Source organism: Corvus brachyrhynchos, unplaced genomic scaffold (genome assembly GCF_000691975.1).
Source record: "Corvus brachyrhynchos isolate BGI_N302 unplaced genomic scaffold, ASM69197v1 scaffold246, whole genome shotgun sequence".
Lineage (NCBI taxonomy): Eukaryota > Metazoa > Chordata > Aves > Passeriformes > Corvidae > Corvus > Corvus brachyrhynchos.
The window spans coordinates 1,811,652-1,830,264 of NW_008238447.1; the positions used below are offsets into that span (position 1 = coordinate 1,811,652).

Sequence of the window (18,613 nt, forward strand, 5' to 3'; positions counted from 1 at the left end):
CTGCTGGCCCCCTTCTCTGACCTGTCCCTCTGAATGGCAGCACCACCACCTGCTGTAGCAGCCACTCCCCCCAGTTCTGTATTATCTACAAATTTGCTAAGGGTGCAGTCTGTCCATCATCCAGGTTATTAACAAAGGTACCTTTCTCATGCTAAATGTTGAAGGTTTTTTTACTTTTTTGCAGTTCAATAATTGATGCCTTTATCTCTCCTCTAAGGACTTGTCCATTCGTCGTAACAAGTAGCTTTTCTAGCCCTGCATAAAGACCAGCAACTTAATAATTATGAACTCCAGATTGAAGACCTTATAATCTCCAGACTTCCTTTATGGACTGTAAGAATTCATACTGCTCTTGTAACATTCAAGGTTATTCAGGAATTGAAAATAGAGCAATGCAGAGCCATTACACAATGAACCTTTGATCTCTAAAATCCAACCCAACACGAAATTTTCTTTTTTATGACTTGACTTTAAGATTTACTCCAGCTCTAGCTTATTCAAAAATCTCAGGAGGCTGCTCCAATAACTCATTTTTAAATTTTGAACACTGATCCATCAGACATAGAACAAAATTATAGCTTACTATTGAAGTCAAGAAAAAGAACATCTGCTGTTGAGAGTAGAGCTGATCAGCTGTGAGCTTTTCCTCTGGGAAACTCATAAAATGAGCTACTAGAGAATTCAGCATGTGTTCTTGTAAGGAAGGAACAATAGGAAATACTTTCACTTATTTATTCTTTAAAACTATCCCAGAGAGCAGCAGTTACAGCATACATATCTTCCCCAGTATGGACACTAAACACAGGGGAAAAAAAAGCCAAAACAAAACAGTATTAATAAAAATGCTTTTAAAATGAAGTTTCCATTAGAGAGTGAAATCAGCCAGTTCATTTTGTCCTCATTAACGAAGACATCTTCCAACAACAACGGCATTGTGGAAACTCTGTAAGGAAGGTTAGGACAGCCCACATCCCCCAGCGATGCTCCTATTAACATACCAGTGGAAGCACACTGGCTGAAGACTAGGAATAAGCCCTGCTCAGTAAAAAATTAGGCCCATTAACCACATTCATACCATAATTGGGTTCATCTCTGAATAGAGGAAGCTACAATTTTGCAATGATTGTGTTAAAAAATGTGCTTGGGAAGGTGACAAATACCTGGAATGCACATATGCGGTAAGTGAAATTTAAGGTGTTACTGGAAATTAACAGAACACCTTGTGGCATGACTCTCAGCTTTACATAGTTGTGAGGAGCAAAAGCGTAGTCTTCTATCATCACAAAAGCCCCAGTGCTATATAATTTTAATGTGGCGTGGGTTTTTTCATTACAAAGGATCTGACTGTATCAGGCATTTATTATGTTGGCCATCGCTTCCTCCCTAAGACCCTGTTTCCAGTTGCTTAAAACTTTTTCAAAACTGTGAACTTTTGCACTGACATTTCCCCTTGCAACATTTAGCCTGTATTTGGAAAATTTTATCCAGCATAGGCATTTCCAGGAGACTAAGGGACACTGTTTTACTCACTTTTAACTACTCACCTCTTTTGAGGTGCACCACTCTGGTCTCAGAACATTCTCAGTGTAGCTTTTGTTTCAGAGACTGGCAGACGGATGCCCGTATGTTGGCAATTCAGAGGATCTGCAGTCTGAAAACCTGCAGAGAGTTCTAGCTTGTGCTAAAGCAGAGGACTTGAATTTCAGGGGATTAAACTCTCTGAAAGTCTGTAAGTTTATGGGTCTTAAAGGTATCCAGCAACTTTAACTGTCAGATGCCAATAAATTTCAAATCCCCTTAAATCGAACAAATGAATATAACTGATGCTCTAAGCATTTTTCCTATGTTTTCAACTAGAAAACAAAAAACCCAAAGCAAACAAACAAAACCCCCCATAAACCTAAATCAAACCCCAAAACAACAGAAAAACCCCAACCCCCAAAAAAAGCACATGGACAAAATCTCTTAACCTGAAGACCCTAAGACTCTAAATTTACAAAGAAGCCACTGAGAAAGACAAGCTCTAGTCAGAAAATCACACCATATAAAAACCAGGGTTCTGAAAACGAGCAAGTTAACAAAATTATGAAAACTGCTGAAAATTAAATTATGAAAACTGCCAGAAAGAGACTCTTGTGATGAGAGAGAAATGCAGGGCAATTAAGGGGTGTTTCAGGAGTCTGATCACCCCAGATGGAAAAAAATCTCTTTCATCTGCTCCAGATGATGACAGTTCACAATCCCATCGTCTCAATGCAAGTCAGTCTATATCTGCACCACACCACTGGACATGTACTCCCCAGCCTAAGGCAAAGCTTGGCCAAAAAAATACAAAAGGAAAGAAAGAAGACCACTTATCAGCTTCTGCCACTCTCTCTGCTTTTCAAAAGACAAACAGCACTGAGCCCAACTTCTCATACTCTTGCCATGCTGCTTCTTCAAGGAGACGTTTCACCAAGATGTGGTTTCCCACTCCTGTTTGCATTTCAGTGCTGATTCCTTTTCCAAATGCACTGATCTGCAGCACAGCTACGATCCTACAAACTGCAACCTTCCTGAACTGGAAGTTGGTCACTGAATAAAGAAAAATGCAATTTGAGTATTGTCAGCGAGCTTCTCTGTCACATAACTGGACTGCCTGACTAGCAGCAGGACTTGCTCTACAAACCTGGGAGGAATAAGGGTGGAGAAGGGTTTTGAAGAAGAATGGCAACATTTCTGGGAATCTGTGTTGAGCTCCTGCTTAGTTATGAAGAATAGTGACATGACAGAGTGAAAGTCATTACTGAGCTTCCAATCCACTCCTGTCCTCCTGCCACTCCTTTTGGGATAGAGAATTTGAGAGCAAAGAGATTCACAGGGTGGCTGACACCATTTAAAAGGTTTTTCTCCATCCTATGAGCAATGGATGTGGAAGGTTTCAGGAGGTTTGCCCACATCATCTGTGTCACAACTGCCAGTATGACAGATCCTGTCTTACCTCAGAGCAGCAGGGTAGAAAGCCTGCAGGACAAAAAGAAATGGCCCCACAGTCCCAGATAGTACCTGAGGCTCAACTCCTCATTCTAAGGGAAGCAAGCACAAATCTGAGGCAGATTATTTCTTTGAGATAGCTTTCTGCTCTGCATCACTCATTTGCTGCATTAGAAAGCAAGGAAGTATTTCAGAGATCATTTCTTAATCTCGGACTCTGCTTCCTGCACCTTTCCTGCTGTGCAAAAGCAACTCTCCTCCCCCAGCCCCAGCTTGATATTCCAACCAACCCACAACCCTCCCATGAGGCTTCTTTCTCATAACACCCCAAACCCTGGAAATCTCTGCTCTGCCACTAAAGCTTTGAAAGCTTGTCTGCTGAATGAAAGGATAATGTAAGGTTTTATTAACAATGAATAACTGTGAAAACCCACAAAAACATTCTTAACAGGAAATTTTTTTTTTATTTAAATTGTTTTCAGGAAAGTAAAAGGGATTTGGTTAGAAACAAGGATCACTGTAGTGATGTGTCCCAGCAGGACTCTGCTTTATGCATGAACAGTGAATATGGTGGCTGCATGATGTAATGTTATATGAAAATCAGAAAATCCCTTGGTTTATCATTTCACTGCTATGACTCAATCAGGATCAGTTTATTTGCTGCTTAGCTCCCTGCATGGGCTGTAGACTATGGAAGTTTGTCCCATCTACCACATCCAGTGGTAAGGAACAGGATATTGCACTGTACATGCAAACTGCCTTAGGCACAGCTGTGCTGTAAATCACTGGCAGGTGAGGGAAGCATCACTTCATGGGCTTTACACTAATCCATCACAATCTAAACTGGTGACTTAATAGTACAGGAAGCATTACCACTGCTTACACTGCTGTAAGCATGCATTCCTACCTACAAAAATATTACTGCTTTTATTTAACTGCAGAGAACATTCCTTTCAGCTATCTACAGCTGTGTATATATAAAACCCTACAGCAACTATTGGTTATGTTCTTCCTACATTGTTTTGGAAATCTAGTTTGTGTTTTTAAATTCACAGTCATCAAGAAAACAATTAGAAGTTTCCATCATGGGGTAATGTGAGAAGATTTTTCCTGTCTTAGGACCAGTATCAAAACCAACTTATGCTCAAAGGCTACAGCTCATGAGATTTACAGGTAATTTCAGGTAGATGGAAATACTCAACAGCATTGCAGCAAATATTTAGCGCCTCTGGCTCATCTGGTTACCACAATATTTTAAATCCATATCCATTCAGTGAAAGCATTCTCAGTTGCAGCTCTCAGGAATAAAAAATTAGGATGAGTCCAAGAAACAAGATCCTCAGGCACATACACCAAATAAAATCAACAGAGAATTTCCCCCCAAACCTGTACTGAAGCTTCAGGGAGAGCTTTCAAGTAATCTGAACAGCTGGATGGACAAGAAAGAAAAGCATTCACAAATTCTTTCCTTAGTCATATAAAGGTAATTCCTTCTGAAATTATTGACAAAGCCATTCAAGATTCAGGAACTATTATGATTTGTTGAATAGAGGCCAATATATGGTATTTAATTCATCACTATTTAGCTTAAATTTACCCATGCAAAACACCCACAGGATAAAGATATATCTTCCACATATAAAAATGAACAGGTAGATCAGACATTTTTCATCAGCCAAAACCAAAAAGATCTAATTCTGGGTTCACACTTAAATCTACTTTCCTCACTCCTTCACACACATAAAATACAAAACAATGAGCAGCAAATTCCTTTGTCATACCAGAGCCTGGAAACCATGGAGACCTCTGTGATGTAGTGTCTGGGAGCATAAACAATGCTCAAAAGATAAAAAATAAAATTATACAACAACCTATCTCCAAAAAAATCCCCAAACCAGCAACCTCCAACTATATTGTCTATAGACATCATAATTGCTCTTGTTTTTTCTCTTACTTACTTCTCAGTCTGCTCACCCTTGCCTAAACAGTTCTGGGTGTCATTTGATTTCATGCAGAGTAGCCAAGATAAGCAATAAAAATCACGTAATGACTTAAAAAAACAAAAAGTATGTTCAAATAGAGTATCAGACTTCACTGTGGACTCATAGCTCTTCTTATAAGTCAGACCTGCCACACTGTTTTACACTAGAAACAAGATCAAGCCAAAGAATTCCAGTTTTTTTGATTTTATTTCCTTCCTTTAGCTTTTTGTTTGGTTTTTGTTTTTATTTTAGATGGCAATAAAATAAACCCATTTGGAGAGGTTTTGTCATTTGTTAACACAAATACCTTTTATCTACTCTGAATAGAGAAGTAACCGACAATGTTACTACTTACCTGTATATATATCTATAAATAATAAAATGTAAATATAAAATGACTGTATAAATATAAAGTAATTTTGTCAAAGCCTAGAACACAGTAAGTGACTGCATTCCTTTAAGGACTAAAGAATGGATTTGCACCAAAAGGCAGAGGTATTATTTCTATACAATAAATTGTGAACAGGACCAGCCTAAAACCCTCCAGAAGTTGCCTCTTTGGGGTTGTCATCTTGCACAGTAACTGCATTTTCCTTCAGTCAGTCCTTACAGACTCACACTGTGCTCAGGTTAACTGGATTTACGTGCATCACTTACTGAGTCTCACTCTCCCAAAGTGGCAGATGGGTCAGGGAAATTTCCTTTCCTCTTTTAAAACCTTCCAGAGGGGTTGAGAGAGTGATGGTGGAACTCATACACAGCTCCGTGGAGTCAGGCACACCTCACACCTAGGTGAGCAATACTTATTTTTCCCACATACTGTGGTACAATATGTTATATGATGCAATGCAACATTAGGGTTAGAGTGATTCAAAGGAAATGCTGGAAAAGTAAGGCTGAAAAACACCTTTTCTTTGAGATAGCATCAGGGCTTCTACATCTTCTTAACAGAAACAAGACGACAAATTATTCACATCCTAACAGAGCATTTATTTATCCTTTTTTACCAGGAGATTTAAGAACGCTGGACTGATCTGGATCAATTCAATTCCTTTCACTACAATAAAATTTTATCAGTCAACAGTGCCTTTTTATGTTATTGTGAATAATAATGTGAAAGCATGAGGGGTTTTTTTGACAAGTGATGTGTCTAAGATCTCTAAAAGTTCCAAGTGGTATGATTTATCTTTAAAATCTACAACTCCATAAAATACGGTATGTAATCTGCCCTGCCCTTCTCCCTCTTAATAAAAATATACAGGAGGACCCTTCTCAAAAACTGGGATGAATTTCTGTTGTCCATCCTTCTTTCTGTCAAATAATTGCCTCTTTCCCATGGATAAAGACTACCCCTCATAGTCAACTGTTTCATAAATGGAAAACTGAGTTGGAATTATGATTGAGAAGAGAGTGGAGCTGTTAGCTCACCAATATTATTTCCATAATCATTTATTTTATTATCTTTACATCCCAAGGAAGATACTGAAAAATAAAATAAATCAGAGAATCTTGGAGTGCCAGGAGCAAGAAGTAGGAAATATACTAATTGTGCTGTCATTCATCACATCTTAGTCGTACTTCTGATGACAATATTTGCTTTTCCCAGCAGATGTTTACATATGTTCTCTTTACATCTGCTTTACTCTCATCTTGGTTAGCGCACTGGAAATGACACATCAACCAAGACTGCTCTGAAAATGCTGAGGTTCTGGCAATGCCTCAGTGATTTCAAGCACATATACATATATGTAAGATATGAAATACAAAAAAGTCATGCACCGAGGAACTCATCAACAGCAGAGTACAATTTTCCTTAGCCATTCAGTTTAACATACTCCTAAAACCTTTAGAAAAGTCTCCTTTTTGAGACAGGGAGGCTCTGTTGGTTAAATACACCTGCATTAGTGGGCTGCCATGGCATCTCCATATTCACAAGCACATGCTCTTGCACAATCAGCTTTACCAACGTTTTGCAGCATTAATCTTGGAAACGACAAATAATGATCAGCTGGTTCCCACTGTACGCAGAGAACCCCTACACCCCTTTAAATCACTGTAAGGCTCTTTACAGTGGCACTGAGGGCAGACTAAGACACAACAGATTCCCAGAGCACAGTACCTGGTCAGCAGCGGGAATCGACTCCCACCTACGCTTCAGCAAGTACAGAGATTTCCGGCTCATGGTTCCGAATCTGCTCTAGAGGCTTTTCCAGACTTGAGAAAAAGGCTTCTGTCCCAAACCAGTGGCAAGAACCTTATTTCTGACTCCTGTTCTTCATTGTAGATGGCAGAGCTCCCCGATGCACACAAGTTTTTGTAAGCTGCAAGGTCGAGACCAGTTGTACCCCAGCTTCTCCTGTTTCTCTAAAGCATCTGTGTCCTTGCAGTGCCACAACAAAAGGCTGAGGCAGTGAACAGCCCGGCTTTCAGTGACAAGCTACCTCGCAGAAAGAAGCCTGGAGTAGGTAGACAACACCAGACGCACTCAATCTGAAAATAGCTGTTGCTTAGGAACTGGAGGGGTAAAACGCAGCACCTCAGATATATAATTGAGAGCTTTTATAGTTAAAGAGAATTAAAAATGCTGGACTTGTGTTTCTCTCTCCATCATCATTCTTTTACAATGCTGGAGGAACGACTGCTCGATTCCACTGACTCTGGGGCTACGCCTACATCTCCAGCAAGCCAAACAAGTCTTGATGAAAGAGCAACAAATTACTCCTACACATCCAAGAGCCCTCGTAAAAACGTGTGCACAAAGTGTGCCGTGAGTCCCACCTGAAAGATCTTGGAAGTACTGTGTTCTGGTAGAATGATTAAAATACAATTTGCATATTTTTTCTGCAGAGCAATAATATTCCAAGGATTAATTCTGCCAGTCACACTTTCTTGTGGCATGTGCCAACATTACAAATGGGTATGAATATTTTCCCCTCACATGATGTGGTTCTACAGACTGCATGTATATATTTGAGAGGGAGAGATTTCTTTAGGTGGATTAAATATTCCTAAACACGAATTTCTTTAATTTGGAGCTAAATTTTAAAGCTTCATGTCCAAATTCTTAATTCTAACATGTATTAATCTTTAAAATTAAGCACGAAGTGTAATGAAATTCACTTTGCACTTCCTGCTTCATTTCAAACCCATACAGCAAATTCTCAGTGTGAAGCACTTACAGCAGGCAGTGTTGTCTTTAGGGATGAAAAAAGAAAGGAAAAAAAGAGAACAAATACGTAGCCAGGAACTCACTGCTCTTTGTAAAGCAACCTATAATTCAATCTAATTAGAGCAGCCTTAATAGTATAATTATTCTAAAAGAAAAGGAATCCTACAACATACATAGACATATTTGTGGGCAGTCTCTTAACAGTGGAGTGCAGTGATGGTCATGGTAGAAGTCATGAGCAAGTTAAATATTGTAAAGACAGCTTTTTACTTGTGCCATTTACATTCTATTGAATTGCAGATGCTTATCACGAGACAAACTCCTGCAAACAGAAATTCCCATAGGCCTCAGAGTATTTCATTTGACATCCATCGCTACCTGTAACTACAGCACTTTGCATTTAACTCCTACGTGCAGAAAAGGAACATGTTTTCCAAGTGGGCCATTAAGAAATATGACATGCACTTGTAGTAGCTTCCCCTCATGTTTCAACACATGCCATAGAAAACCTACTAGCTCTTAAAAAAACCCCACTGAATCAGAGCTTTTTTAATGAGTCTTGGTAGAATAACTTTATGAGTTCATATGTGGATTTTAGTTTTACATTATGGTAAACCAGTGATTCCACTTCCCCTTTTTTCTTTCTAGGTTTTAAGGTATTTAAGTATACCTAACACATCACTCACCTTAATTTTTCACCAAGATCTTATTTTCTACAATGGGTGCATTTTTTAAAAGACACAAACAGGCAACAATGCAACTGAATCACAAAAGGATAAAAAGAGTCTTTTCTATTACATGCAAAAATCAGAACCTCATATATTTCTCCTAACCTTTCAAGAAACTACTTAAATTAGGTTTAATACTCTTCCTATCTAGACAATTTTCAGAGTCATGTAAAAGAGAGGATCTAAAGCTACAGTGGAATAACTGAGGCACATTTTCTTCTTTCTACTGAAACTTTTCTTCCTTTTCTTCCTTGGTTTTTGTGTCTGGGCACTAGGATAGCACATGGTAATCAGAAAGCTTGGGTCATTTTGGGACTCTTCATCAGGAACTGTAGTGAGAGAACAGGGGGGAATGCCTTCAAACTGCCAGAGTGTAGGTTTAGAATGAATGTTAGGAAGAAATTCTGTCCTGTGAGGCTGGTGAGGCCCTGGCACAGGCTGCCCAGGGAAGTTGTGGCTGCCCCATCCCTGGAAGTGTCCAAGGCCAGCTTGGATGGGGCTCTGAACAACCTGGTCTAAAGGAAGGTGTCCCTGCCCATGGCAGGGGGGTGGAACAGGATGATCTTTAAGGCCCTTCGCAACCCAAACTGTTGTATGATTCTACAGTTTTCTTTCTCCACTTTATTACAGGACCTTTAACGCTTTTATGGCACATCTGGATTGTCATTTGTACAAAGAATCCATATGAAAACCCTTCACCTGAAGTAAAAGCAAGCCCAAAATGTGGAGCCCTAATAATGTATTTGTGTATTTTCAGCACTAGATAGGAAAGACTATTTTACGCAAGCAGGAAAATTCCTGAGCATCAATACTGGTAGCAATGTCTTGTTTGCAGCAATTGTAATTCTACAGATAATTTTAAAATGTATTGTGATACCATTAACACTACTGGCATAATTTCCTTCCAGTGACAGGTCAAGAGCAAACCAGTGGCTACACGTGGCTTTCCTGCACCTCCCCACATAGTTCTGACACCTTGGTCAACAATGAAAGGAGCCATGGTGAGAGGGCCATCGAAGTTTTACAAGTTTTTTGGGTTTAAAAAAAACCCAACCAAAACATACACATGTTATTTGAAATTGCATTCATTTGATGTCCTGATGAAGACGTGAGTAAGAAATGCTTTCTCCATACATCTAACCCATCTTTTTGCTACCCAAAAAACCTTTCTGTTGGATGACTCAGCTCTGTCTGGATCAACTGTTTGAATTACAGCTCAAAAACTATATTAATAAAAGCTGGCATGGTTTTACGCCTTTTTCCACTGCTCCAACCCTGCAAATACTAACAAAATTAACAACTTTGCCAATCTCAGATGGAAAACTTGCATGAATGCCTCAAATATAGCAAAAGCCAAAATCAAACACAAAATACTGAGCAACTGACCTGTGAGCCTCTGGGTCCTCGTTTGTGATCCCATTCAGAATGCCCCATGAGCTGAAAAACAAAGAAAAGCAGAGGTAAGGGATAAATTGCAGTCATTAGTTTTAATTGAAACATTCATGCTTTTATATCCATTACACATTTTCTTGCAAATAAACAGGTTTGCTTTTATGATTTATTTCACGCAGCTTTTAGCTTCATAATGAAGCCATGTAACATTGTACCTTTACATTCAGAACCCAAACACATCTAGCATCACAACTCTACTCATGCCAATAAAATTCCCACTGCCACAGATTCGGCTTAAGCCAAATGTTTAATAATGATCTGGCAAAAGGACAGCTGATACATCATCAACAAGGAGATGACCAAAAGCTGGGGACATTTGATTAAACAGCAATGTACATTTTTTTATCAGCCATGATAATTAGCAACAGCTTTAAATCTGTTTCACCGCTGAATTGTGGGGTTTTTTGTACTCAGGGATTCCTTCTGGGCATCATTTGCTCCTACACACACAAGCATAGCTTAATGCAAATATAAAAATATGTGAATGAAAGATAGGAGGGTTAATGTGACATGTAATGACTTACAGTCATGATCATTTTCTTGCTCATCTTTCCCAACATTCTTTCCCAAAGGAAATGCCTTCTCTCAGTTCAGAGGTAGGCAAGGAGATTTACAACCTACACTTATTGCAGAACATGCTTTCAAAACACTCATCCCAGGACAAGAGATTAAAATTACTTTGAAAAATGAGGAAAGCCAAATGCATCTCCTATGATGAGACTTTTTTTCATATTCTCCATCAACTGTTCCTACTTATCCTTTCCTTTTCCAAGGGCCCCTTCTTTTTAAGTTACTACTTACAACTATCTACCTCTGTAGCTGGAGACAAACCACACATGCAGATAGGCACCAAAGATCACTAGTGCCACATCATTTTTCTACCTGATACAGCCTTGTGACTGGCCCCTTCATTTTACTGCAATTATTTCCTATTTTCCATATACTGTTGGTGGAAACACTGGCTGTGCTGCATTTCCCTATTTGTTCTCCATTACTGGATGAAGCACAGCTTTGATGTTTATGAAAGCTGGCCTCAGTAAATAACTGGTGTGCAAAAACTACGAAGAGATGCACCTACCGAAGGTTATGTGCTTCAAAGAGCCTCTGCCAGAACCCTCGTACCTGTGCTTCCTCTGTGGCTCCTGCCTCTCTGGACCAAAAAAACCTCTTCAGTTTTACTCTTTAGCCCCTGTGTCTTTGGAGGAATTAACTCCTGCTTTCTTAATTTACTTGGCTAAAAGAAAATTAATTTAGCTTGAGTCTGACCACCTGCGATTCCCAGCATGATTAAGGGCTGTCTCTACCTACAGGATCCTATCAGTGAAATTAGCACAAAAAGTAAGCCTCACAGTTAAGAAAAAAGGATTAATGTTACAGGCCTGGCTGTGGCCACGGTGGTTCTCCAGGCTTTACAGACACTTGGCAGCACACACCACACCTTCAAACCCAAGTGTAGCATAAGATCCTGCTGCCAGGTTTTTCATGCTCCTACCCTCACTGAATCCAAAGTTCACTGAAAAGTGAAAGGTTGCTTTATTACTACCACCAAAAATGAGAGGCGCAGTCACAAGTCAGGCTTGGAGTTACTGTTCCCATATGCAGGGATGCTCCCAGTCCAGCCAGTCCCAGGAAACCAGACTGATGTGTGCCAGGGTGGTTACTCATGATCACCACTAATCCTCACACCTAAATCAAGTCCTCTTAAACATTCATTCACCTCCAGGCATAGTTTGCTCATCCTGATCCTTATTCTTGCCTGGTGCTCCACATCTCCACAGAGAGTTTTCAGCCCCACAGCCTGCTCCTGCTCTGCTCCACCACTCCTCCACCTCCACAGCCTGCGGGTACCTTTTGTTTCCCCATCTCTAATCCTGCCCCTCCACCAGGTGTGGAGTGCAATCCTGGGGTGCTCCACAGACTGGATGTTGCAGCAGCAGCTAATGCTACAGTGAAAAGTCAGTCCAAAGGCTGTAACAACTCATCCTTGCTCCATTTCCCAGTGTCTTAACTACCAACATCACTTACAGAAGAGAAGCCAAAGCCACCAGTGAAGCAGTCACAAATTCTATGGAACCAACAGAGTGACCCCTTGCTTATTCTGTCACCATTTTATGAGCAAACTCCTCATAGCAAATTACACCCTCGTCCAATTTAATTTCTCTACAAAAGTGCATTGGTGGAATCAGCATGTTTGTATTTTTGCTGATAGATCCATTGTCCCCAGTGTAAAACAATGCCCACATTACTGTTTTGTCTCACTGTACCAGGATGTTCTGCTGAGTGACATGGACTGTGGCTGTCACCCAGTAAAATAGTGAGGTTGCTTTCAAGCATTACTGTCAAATCCATGACCTATGAAGCCAACCTTTTCCTCCCATTTTTATAAAATCTTACTGGCTTTAAAATGTATTTCTCCCTCATAATCTAAAAAACTGTGCTGATCTCATGCTACAACATTCTTGGCATATGGTGGTCCCTAGTAACAAAGGAGTGAAGGAATGAAAAATTAAATTAAAAGGATACCACACAAAAAGGCCTCAAGCTTTAAGACAGAAAGAGAAAAAACCCAGAGGTTATAACAAAATCTCTGCTGGGCCAGCATTCTACAGAGGGATGATCGCTTCAGTGTGACACCCTTTAGCTCAACAAACCACACTCTGCTCAATTACTTCTGAACCTGATTTTCTTTCCATGGACAGACAGTAAGTGCTGGAGCATGATACCCAGAAAAGGAGGAAAGAAAGTATGCCTGAATTATTGGGCTAGGTGGAAATCATGATTTCCACAAGCTGAATAGAAATTAAAAGATGAAAAAACAGAATTAAAAGCAAAGACAAAACCCAAAACCAAACAAAACCCCACAAAAACAAACAAACAAAACCCCAAATCAAACAACAAACCAACTACACTCAGAAAAAACAGAGCATGTGCATAAATCCACTTGAGTGAGTCAACTTTCTGAAATAATGGAAAAAGAAAATAATATACTGTTTAATTGATGCATGCATGCAAATAGAGATGCTGACATAAAAATGCATTTGGAAGTAGGGGGATTTATGTTTATCACTAACAGATGGGTTTGCTCCAGATCCCACCACCTCCTCTGAAAGTTCTCTGGAATCAGTTTCGTCCAGAGTGATGATAAACAGCCTCAGAGCATCAAATTTATTATTCTTACTGACCAGGCAACTAAGGCTAAGTGTATTAAGGCTAAGCAGCAGAAAAGGAGGGATAAAACTGAAATCAAACTCCCACACAGCTTATATGCATGCAGTCTCTCTTGGAAGAAAAGGAGCTACTTTACATTTCATCTGAAACTGCTGGAAAACCATCTCTGACAGTTTTAATAGTTACAGATGAAAGCAGCTTTTAGCAACAAGAACAACTCTTGCATGTTCAGGAATGCACAAACACATGGGCTTCACTAAAACCAAGTGGTTCGTTCTACCCTAATAATTGACTTACAAGTCTCCAGGGAAAACGCTCCCCCATTCCATCTGAGGGTGAGGACTGTCAGTGGAAGAGGAGGCAGGAATGGAAAAGACCCCAATACCAAAATCCCAGTCACAGACAGAAAAAGAGAAGTGAAAGGGGTCGTGTCCTTTTGAAGATGTAGGGTGGTGGCCTATGCTCTAAATTCCAGGTTTTTGCTATAAACACCATGAAGTTTCTAGGCCTGTGGTTTTAAAACTTATGTTCACTAATGCAACAATACCTTCAAAGGAGTAAGGAATGGTATAAAGGACTGCCTACATTAGATATCTGAGATACCCATGTTGAAGTAGAACAAAGCTGTTTAAAAATTAGCATCTTCAGCCCTCGCCTCTCTAAATGCAGTTCTTCTCCTATACGGTTATTTAATTAAAGCCCCAGCAAACGGTTACATAAGGATTTCAACTTTCATTAACATTCATAAACCATAATTCTAAGCCTCCTTAGTATTAGAGAACTGCAGGAAAGTGTGACCCACACATTTTGTAGGAGATCTAAATAAATAAAAAGAGAGTAAAGAATGGCAATTTAAACCTTTCCAGCTGTTTATAAGTCCTGGTTTTCCCATATATAATTTTTTTCTCTCCTGGGGTTTTAATTTTGGCACCCTTGAAAGAGCAATACTGCTAACTATGCAATGGCTGGAAAGAAAAAAAAAAACCGAGATAAAAAAGCCTACAACAAAACCAACCAAAAAAACCAAACCCCAAAAAATGACTCAGAGAAATAGAAAACACATAATCTTATTATAAGGACCTCCTCAACTGGGCACAAGTCAGGAACAAAACCCAATATTTAAAATACAAGCAGCCCCATGTATACTCTTTGAAAGGGGAGGGAGTCCTCAGCAGCAGAATGCAACAGCATTTTGAAACCATATGGGCTCATTAAAGCAAATATGACACTCAGCACAGTTTCATTAGAGGGAATGAGCAGATCTTTTCCCTGTAAGTACTTAAGAGGACCAATGAAATAGTTATATTTAGTGTTTAATAAAAGCCTTTAAATCAATTCAAAGTCTATTCTAATTCTATTCAGATTACAGTCTATTACGCGGCAATTATTTTTGACACATATTTACAAATATGCAACACTTTTACTGTTATAAAAACAATTCGATGGTGATGACAAAAGTGAGCTAAATCAGCCAGTAGTCACCAAAGACAATAAATGGGATTCAAAAAGACTGCAACAGGATCACATAGCCCAAATGCACATGAGGACCTTTCCCCAGCTCACTGGCTCCTTCCCTTGGATTTCAAGAATTCAGAGTGTGGCTGGATACCTCATTTCCATTATAGTGAACATAAAAGTGTCCTGCTTTCTCTAGTGAAAGGTGAACACAAGGCAAAGCACAGGAATGTGAGAGAAATTGCTCCTCTGCCCCATCTGTGATTGAGAGCCAAACACTTGGATCCAGAATTCCCTGTGGAACTGGCTGTGATACATGAGAGAGGGTGGCCTGAGCTCTCCCAAACATCTGAGAACCTGCAAAAATACCTTTTTGCCACTCCTGCAAGAATTTAGAGAATTTAGTAGTGGTAAAAATGAATTACCACTGAGATTAAGAGAAGTTTTGGCTGGGCGGTAGCCAGCAGCTTTAAGAGTTGTTTGCATGTGGGAATCAGCACCCAGAAGAGCAAGATAGAAGTATCCAATCAGGCTGGCACCTGGTTTCAACCTTCACCAAAATAGCAGAGCTTCTGTTTAAACATAGCATAACATCTTCCCTCTTTGGAAAAGATTTAGTTGAATGGGCATGTTGAGGATGTGAAACAGTGTCTCACTGTTGACTTCTTTGACACTGCCTCCTTACAGCCTGTGCTGAATGGGGCACAGTATGATCCATATTCTCTGACTGAATGGGTATTAGCCATGCTCCAGTCAGGATCATATTTCCACTGGTAATAAGAAACTGTTTGTTACCAGCATGTAGGCACAAAATGTTCCCGATAAGTTCCTTTTTTGGTAACAAAAAAAAAAAAAAAAAAAAAAAGAAAAGCACAAATTATTTCCTTGATTACATATTAGAGGAAACATTTATTTTTGCAAACATGCAGGAGTCAGGTCACACAGAAACTAACAGGGTGTTTTTGCACATGCTATTTTGAGTAGGATTCCTTCTATCCGATAGACTGTTCCCTGCATTTTCATGGTAATCAAGATAAATGAGATGATTTACTGACTTGATTGATTTAGGGAGGGGAATTTTGGTGTGGACACCATCAGCAAGAGTAGCTAAGCAGTCTGGGAATCTCAGTCTGGCTGCTGAGATGCACCACTGCCAGATCCTGATAATGTAACAGGGGAGCAACTGCTGCTCTGACCACCTTCTCCACCAAATGGCAGAACTGCACCTTGCCCTGAGGGCATCCAAAGTGTCAGAGATGCTTTCCCTGCTGTGTGCTGAGAGTGATCACACACAGGCATGTGTAGGCTATGACACACACAGACAGCAAAGGGCTCCAGTATTTGGAAAAACAATCCCTTTTCCATAACCCCTGGCCAACTCCCAGGGTCAGCACAAAGCACAAGATGTCAGAGCTGCGCTGTTCAGCCAGATGTGTGAGCTGCATGCTCCTGTCATCACAGCCACTGTGGAGAGGAAACTCTCCACCCAAATGCTCCCAACGTTTTGGAGCCCTGCAAATCACCAAGGTCAACCTCAGTTCCAAGACTGGTTAAAAAAACCCAAACAAAACCCCCTAACAAAATAATTCACCACAACAAACCAACCAAATTAATAAATTGGGGGTGAGCATTTAAGAGCCATTCAGCTGCTTCCTTGTCAAAGACATTGTTTCAAAGGTTTCTGGGCTGCTGGACAGCAGCTGGAAGCAGAGATAAGCTTTTTAAACCAAAGCAGAGGCAGAAATGCTTTGGAACTTGGCATTGCTCTGAACTGGAGGCAGGGGCAGCGAGGTCCAGTGATGGGTCTGAAGAGGAGTTGCAGTGAATGGTTTCCCTGCAGGATGAGCCCCATGTGGGGACAGAGTTAAGCCCTCTGAAGTTGCTACCCTGGGGAAGCTGGAAGTCCTGGAGGGAGCTGCCTCCTTCATCCCTCTCAGAACCTGGCTGGGAGGTCAAGCAATGAACCACAGCACTGCCAGAGGTGACACAGAACACTTCTGTATCAGGCAGATACTCTGCTGAGACAGTGAGCAGGACAATGAGCCACTGCAGCAGCAGGGGATGGAGAACAAATAGGGCAGTTGGTGAAGCCAAGGGCTGAGGAGCGGTAAATGGGCATGGCAGCAGAGAGCACAACCCAAAAGGCACCAGCAGTGACTGTCCCGCAGGCACAGCGCGAAGAAACTGTCCCGAGCACTTAACCAGGGACTCAGCTCCAAAGGAATGAGATCATATCTGGCACGGGGAGAGACAGCAAGAGACTACATTTTGGAGGACTTTCTCGTGGCAGCATATGACCTTTTTGCTCCAGACAATAAACTGCATCTGACTTCCTCAGGGATCCTGGCTTCCTCACGGGGTGGCAGGGGACACAAAGACAAATGACACAGCAAACTGGCAGCTACTGTGCCCCTAGCTCCACTGCACCCCTGAAAATGAGCAGGTTTAACTTCAGAGAATGTGAAGCTACTGGGAAATAAGAAAAAAAACCGTAGGTGGGAAAAAGAAAAGGCACAGGAATATCCACCTCCACACCCTGTATCTGGTTTTATACAAATCTTTGTCACAACTACTTAAACAGACGACAGTAGTAAAACAAATCCATGCATGTTTCTATTATTTTCACTCCTACCATTGAATTTCTCAGGTCCCCATTAATCTTTCACACATCAAGGAGGATTTTAAACAACAGGTTTGGGAGGCAGAGCTGTAGTAAAATAGAGAAAAGACCTGATTTTGAGCGGCATGGGGGGTAGGAAGGAGGAGGTGGTGGTGGTTGGGTTTTTGCCCCTTTTTTATTTTGTTTTTTTTTTTTGTAAGCAATTCTTATTCTTCAGTGATCCTCAAGGATGGATGCCACACAGAGTTACTTGCAGATATAAAGCAGATTTTTTAACAAAGGCTTCCTAAATTAATACTCTTAATCTGGATATTTAATTCCAGAATAAATGAGTAAAACAATTAAACTGATCATAAAGAGATTTCTTATCCCCTTGAACTGATCTGTTAGATAAATAATGGGCATATCAATCTGGTAGACTAGTAATCCACAAACAAAAGTGTTCACCAAATTTTCCATATACCCATTTTCCCATTCTGAGCATAGTCATGAAAACCAAAGCCTTAGAGAAAAATATCCATACTGGCTAAGATAAAAACTGTAGGCACAGCTACTCTGATATCCTCCCACCTTAGCCACAGCCATAATTTACAAACAGTCACTTAGAAAAGAAGATTCCTTAGTATGGGAATGTCAGGGCAACACAGCAACATCAAGACTCCTAAATATAACAGCAAGTTAACAAAAGAACGGAAGTAGATTGCTAAAAAGGAGAAAATTACTATTTAAACATTGCTTGCTATTCACAGTGCACACATGAAGCTCCTGGATTTCAAAGCTACACAGTCAAGTCCACCCCGGTGCAATTACGTTCCTAGAAAAAGTCAGAAAGCTTATTTGCTTTTTTTTTCCATTGGGAATCATTAACTGTGCATTAAGAATCCCATTCACAGTACCAAGCCTGCACAGGCTTGATAAACTAGACAGCTACTGCAGCAGACAGAGTCAGCATAATCTGAAATCATGTTGAGGTATCTAAAATATTTTTTTCTTTTGTTAAGGGGTCTAAAGACTTCTACAAAACAATCTGCTCTGAAATGTATGTTCCCAATACTATTCTCTCTTC

At 40.3% G+C, this 18,613-nt stretch overlaps 1 protein-coding gene across 2 annotated transcripts in view; it reads right to left on the minus strand.

Annotated features, from left to right (window-relative positions):
• The window catches only part of PDE3A (phosphodiesterase 3A), a 77,807-nt gene extending 67,521 nt beyond the window's left edge, over positions 1-10,286 (minus strand). The window contains exon 1 of one of the 2 annotated variants that reach the window (XM_008635582.2): positions 10,239-10,286. In XM_008635582.2, coding sequence (XP_008633804.1) covers positions 10,239-10,286 — 48 coding nt within the window. Of the gene's footprint in view, positions 1-7,074; positions 7,599-10,238 lie in introns of those variants that run through there. The other variant, XM_017736681.1, reaches the window with a different exon arrangement.
• Positions 10,287-18,613: the final 8,327 nt, after the last annotated feature.